The sequence below is a fragment of the Morone saxatilis genome, unplaced genomic scaffold, assembly GCF_004916995.1.
Source record: "Morone saxatilis isolate NCDOM2014 unplaced genomic scaffold, NCSU_SB_2.0 Contig17, whole genome shotgun sequence".
In the NCBI taxonomy this organism is placed as follows: domain Eukaryota; kingdom Metazoa; phylum Chordata; class Actinopteri; family Moronidae; genus Morone; species Morone saxatilis.
In genome coordinates this window covers 28,822,146-28,828,187 of record NW_023339729.1, presented here as the reverse complement: position 1 = coordinate 28,828,187, position 6,042 = coordinate 28,822,146, and the positions used below count along the sequence as shown (strand labels likewise).

Here is a 6,042-nt window from a genome sequence, read left to right as displayed (position 1 = left end):
TTTTGGTCTCCACGACACCTAGACAAATATCATTGGGCTCTTTAGCTGGGCTAAATGCTCCCACTAATGTTTACCAGCTTGTCACTTAACTTTGGCCGTGTCTACCGTCTGGTGCTGAAGCAGGTCAGTGTACAGTGCGTTTATGAGACGCTGATGAGAGGCGGTGAGATGTGAACCAACAATAAGAGTTGCAAGGCGCATAAAAAAACAATAAGCTGAAAGACACTAAACACTCGGAATTAGAGGAGGGCAGGTGGTATTCTAATGTGGGTTTGTCACTATGGAAAATTAGACATTGAAGTTTACAGCATCACAAATGTCATTTTCTCTACTTTTTTGCATATATTGCAATAAACAAAAATATTATTGATTAGAGGCAGCTTTAAATGGCCCTAGAGTAAAAATGCTTCATTCTAGCTTTACTTTTACTTTTTACATTGTGATCTGTTTGGCTACTTGTGTCTTCAATTGAATCTATAAGAAGTATTTATTAAATTATACCCAACCTAAACTGTTTCAATTTTTAGCACAGTACAGTGCTTCTTAACATTATATGGTCGGACGACACCAAGTACATCACATTGAAGTTTAAAATCTTGTCCCTGAGGACACATTAATTCTCCAACTTTCGCTTATTGTTACAGAAATGGTTGAGTGGCAATAGGAAGTAACAAACCCACCTTTAGACTGTTTTCCTTAGTGCTAATATCCACCGGCTTAATTTTGGGCAGTTTTTAATCATCCTTTAATCAATTTTAGTCAATCTATGACTCATTAGATTTATAGCTTTCATGACAATCAGTCTTGTTAGATAATATTAGCGTGTTATTACTTTTTAGTTATCAATAATTGTTAATCTATCAGGAAATATATTTATTTCTTTATTGTGTTCTCTGACTTGGCACATATAAAAATTATATACTTTTGCTCTGTAATATTTTGTATTTTATGTTTGTGCTCCTCAATTGTAAGCTTTTCAATTTAATATCCAATTCTTATCGAATTAGCTTCATATTGCACAGTTAGCTAGCACGTCACTTGATTATCAAATCCTTCTACTATAAGCAGTCTGTTTCTCACAGACGAAAAAAGATACTCCCTTTATACCCAAAACAAATTCAACTTTTCCTATTACTCAGATTTTTCTTTTTAAATCATCACATTCCCCTGTCCATTTAGCTCTGTTAAAGCATCGACCCAGGTAGGGACTATCTCTGAACGCGCAGCATGCTGTACAGATCCAACTGCAGGCATCTATCTCATATATACACCATTTTCTCGTCTGTACTACATTTACCCAGATATCTCTTTACTTCTCCGTGCTACTAAAGTCTGAGCTTTGAATGAACCCGAGAGTATGCACGGTCATACGCCTCTTTCTACTACCTGTGCTAGTGATTATGCAAGGAATAATTGCAGTGAATGAGAGATCAGGCTGTATAAGAACAGCATCCTGCTTCAACACTTTCTGTCCACGTTTGTCAGCCGATGTGGGATTTTTGGTGGTTGTTTGACGCGGTTTTTCTTGTTCCGTACTGTGTAACGTTCTGTCATGATGTGTGGATCGAGGATTAGACACGGGAAATAATTCAAACTTTTAGTCAACCTTTGTTTCTTGTGCTCACATCACATGTCTGTCTTCTACTCACTCCGATAATTTATTATCTGTAGAGGTAGCATGCGCAGCAGTGTTCTAAAGTGATGTATTTGATGATGTGTTTAAACCGTGTTTGCGCTTTGATAGTTTCGTATTTATCTGTGCTAGCTTGTTGAGAGATACTTAGTGTGATTAGATAGAGATGTAGTGTGACTGTGTAGTCGTCGTGTAGGTAAGTGTAGTGTGTGTGATGTTGTGATGATGTATTGTAAACATCACATGATGAGACCTACAGTTTCAGACTTTTAAAATTTCTTTTCCGGCTTTGTCATTAGGCTACTTTAATTCTGCTTGTTCCTGATCAATATTTGTTTGAACCACTTTCCGCCACCAATTTTCTTCTTTAAAAAGATCATTCATCATAAATAGAGTCGTCTTCACCCCCTCTGACACACAAACACACACCAGTTAATCCTAAATAAGCTCCCTCTTTCTGACTCTTGACCCCATTATTATTGGTACTAATAGACATAGATAGTGAGTCTTTATTTCTCTCTTCACTCTTCTTTCATCACCTTGGCTTTAATTGGACGGACCTATCTCATCCTTCCATGCAATAGATCCCCACTCTCATTTTCTCAAACTCTAGTTCTCAACCATCTCACCTCTCATTATCTCCCCCCTGCTTAGCCCCTCCCTTGCCTATTTTGTTATTTGTCCTTTCATTCAGGTCTTGAATGTAGGTTACCAGGCTTAGTTTCTAGCAACATATGTAACACACATACACGCGACAAGATACAGAGTAAAATAAACGAGTTTTCCTCCTTGGATGCAAAGTGCAATACTTAACAGATCCGCTTCTTTAGCAAATCTCTCTCACTCTCACCTGTCTTAGATCTTGTCCTCACCAAAAATTCTAACATAGACACTCGAGTTTTTCAATTAAACATTCCATCATACATCACAACATCATAATAAACCATTCAATGCAGTTATTTAGTATCTAACACTCATTTCACTGTAATATGAGTTGATGATAAAGTAAATCTTTATCTAAAAAACTCTCAACTGTCAACCATTCATTTCATACTTTTTTACTTGTTACCAACTTTTTTCATTTTGAAATACACAAACTGCATCACTACATCAGTTAACTGACCCAGTATCTCCAGTCCTAACATTTACTCTTCAGTCCACAGACATGTCTCCACCTCCTGAATCACTCACTTTGTAATCAGAATCCAGATTCTCATGATTATTTACTTCAGAGCTAGAACACAAACTTCACATTGATTCTCTTGTAATTCCCACAGTCAGAAAGGTTCTTTAATGGTACCACATATTAGAAAATATTTTATTATGAAATAAACCTTTATATAATTGTACTTTATGTATTTTACCATTTTACATTCCTTTTTGATGAACATTTCTTTTCACATCAGTGTTCATCTAATCTTCCTCATCACTTTTTTTGACATTAATCCAATCATTACTCATCATCTTCTCTCTCATACTAAACTAAAAGTATCACCACATCACTCTTTCTCCTCCACTTCCAATATATTTATAAAACTACTGTTTCCACAGAATTTCAAAACCAACAATAACATCCCTTAATCATAATGTTTTATGTTTTTCCCTTCTGTCTACTTTAAAACACGGAATAACTAAAACATAATGTATCATATATCTTTAAATTTTACACCTAACTTGTAAACATATTATGAATATTATATTCCATTTCTTCCAATAACCTCCTAAATGTTACACACTTTACTTTAAACTTTAAACCAAATCATATAAATGTCTTATTTCTGGTTAAATGGTGACACCTACAAATTATCACAATCTTGTTATTTATTAATTTATTTACCACTTTAAAAATGACAAATTTTTATTTATTGATTACAGTGTCCTCTTCTTTTCAATTATCTTACAAATTCATCCCAAACATCCTCCAAGGTTTCACTATAAACCATTAACAAAATTATAACCTATGACAAATTCTCTAGAAATTTATAAACTCTTTGAAAAACTATACATGATCTAAAATTCCTTTTTTCTCCCCCCCAAAGTTTGCATCACCCCAAATAAATAAAGTAAAAAATAAATTTAACAACCATTAAAAAAATAAATAATTTTCATTAACTTAACACAATAAACCTCATAAAACATTTTTCACTCACAGTATCGAAACAAGCTCAAGAACAATATTGTTGACAAAATACACTAATAATTATGAAAATATTTTAAGAATAATTCTAAAATATAAATACATGACTGATAAACACTCTTTTAAGTTTAATCACATCTGGACTTACACAGCCTTTCTGGGCAGTTATCACAGCTGAATAAAGCTCGTCGTCCCTGGGCGATTGTTGTACGTTCCTTCAGGTCCAACTCCATCCAGAACCTCCTCTGACATCTGCAGCATGTAGCCAGAGCTGAGCAGTGATCTCAGAGAGTTCCTTCTCTGATCTGTCTCTGACTTCAGGAACTCTTTGGATCTCCTGATGACTGAGCTGTCCTCATCTCCATCAGACAGTGGAAAATGTGATGCTGCTTCTGTCAGGAAGACCATATCATTCTCTGTTCATATCCTTCAGGTTGTTGATGGCTCTCTGGATACTTTCTGACTGTTTCCTTTCTGACCCAGCAGGCTTACCTAAGAGTCTCCTTTGACTTCAGAAGAGAGGCCATGAGAAGCGAACAAAACAGTCCAGGTGGCCATTTTACTTTTGAGATTCTCCATGCTCTCTTCAGAAAGACATCCAGGATATGTCATTTTAATGAACAGAGAAACTATTCTCTTGGAGGAAACTTAATCTCTGTTTCTGCTGATTTTTCCCAGGAAGCCCAACAACTTCGTTACTGTGTAACATGAAATGACGAAGCCAAAACTCTGAATGCCAGTGAACAAATCGTAACTGTTCTGGAAATCACACTCCTCTTTGAAGATCCTGTACAAACGCCTGAGTACACAGAGGCCTCTGTGACATCAAGACAACTGCTCAGGTTCTTTAGAACATTCTTTCTTCACTGTTAAACGCCAGCCTCCCCAGCTTCAGAGAACTTTTCCTGCAGCTTCATCAGCTCTGTGGATTGCCAATGTCCGTCATCAATACTTCTCTTTCCAGAGCTAAAAGAGAGAATATTGGACATTGACAAGTTTACGTATTTTATAAAAGTGTCAATCTAAACCATTTAAATTTACATTTATATGTTGTTTTTATGTGCAGTGGAAAAACCCAGGACCTGGAGGAACAGCAGCCCAGTGTGGAGCAGGAGCTCAGGAGACTGATGGATAAACCAGGTGAGGGTTTGCGGGGAAAAGACCATTAAAGACATTAATACAGAAACAGATCAAACATCTAAATGTGATTTGTGTTTTTGAGCAGATCATCTGAAAACAGCCTGGGACGGAAGAGAGAAGAGCCAGCTGATGGCCAAACTGGTGGAGATTGTCAATGACAGAAACGCTATTGTGGAAGGTCTGGATGAGGACAGACTCAGGTGTGTATACAACTGATTATTTTGTTGCTTTTAGACACACATAACAGTACTTCTGGACAACATGATGTTACATATTGAAGGAAAATTGTGTGTAGTGTATCAAATTAAGGGTTTTAGGGTGTTGGTGTGAGCCGTATCTCGTGGTCACCGTTAAATCCATTTTACTCGAGTGCAGAGCCAAAACAACCAAAAGTGTCACTGCCCTACAGGTTCCATTGTATGTATAAAAACAGTATATGTATGCTCACACAGGCACGAACGGCTGTTAATGTTTTTGTGCATTCTCGTTTGGTTTTCTCAGGGAGGAAGAGGAGGACGAGGAGCTAAACAAGATGATGATGAATTTCAGTGAGTGTCTCCACCACCTCCACAGGCCGTCTGACCCCCTTCCGCTCTGTTCATTAGTTATCACAACCCCGGTGTCACTGCAACTTAGTTGGCTTATAAATTATCCAATTGAGGATTTCCATCATGGACGCCTCTAATTGAAGTAGATAGAATTCTCATTGTGGTTTATGGAAGTGAGCGTGTGTGTGTGTGTGTGTGTGTGTGTGTGAATGTGCTGCATTTTTAAGGGTGCCACTGGGCAATGTTTTCATCTCATTTGATCTAATGACTGCTAATGGAAAAAGCATCAAACAAAATGCTCCCCCTCTTTTTTTGTCAGCGCCGTTCCTATTAGACAAATGGATAATGCTGCTGGTTAATTTGACCCTCTGATAGAATAGAGTTAAAGCCGACTTCATTTGCAATTCATGACCGGGAAAGCAGGGCTGAAATTCAGGAGATTTATTGAACTTCAGTGAAAGGTCGTTATGCTACAGCGAATGAACGCCGACCGTGGGCTAAAGACTAGCCATTTCAATTTAATGTATTCATAAAGTTAATGCCAAAGTTTCACAGTTCATTCCCGCTCTGAGTACATGTGATAG

General features: G+C 37.1%; 2 protein-coding genes across 3 annotated transcripts in view; one reads left to right on the top strand and one right to left on the bottom strand.

The window, feature by feature from the left end:
* The window catches only part of LOC118327159 (bifunctional apoptosis regulator-like), a 337,943-nt gene that overhangs the window by 70,381 nt on the left and 261,520 nt on the right, over positions 1-6,042 (bottom strand). The gene's annotated exons all lie outside the window — the stretch shown is intronic.
* micall2b (mical-like 2b) overlaps positions 1-6,042 on the top strand; it is a 21,752-nt gene that overhangs the window by 12,452 nt on the left and 3,258 nt on the right. The window contains exons 13-15 of the mRNA XM_035660410.1: positions 4,837-4,910; positions 4,996-5,110; positions 5,412-5,458. Of these exons, the coding sequence (XP_035516303.1) occupies positions 4,837-4,910; positions 4,996-5,110; positions 5,412-5,458 (236 nt within the window). The remainder of the gene's footprint in view (positions 1-4,836; positions 4,911-4,995; positions 5,111-5,411; positions 5,459-6,042) is intronic.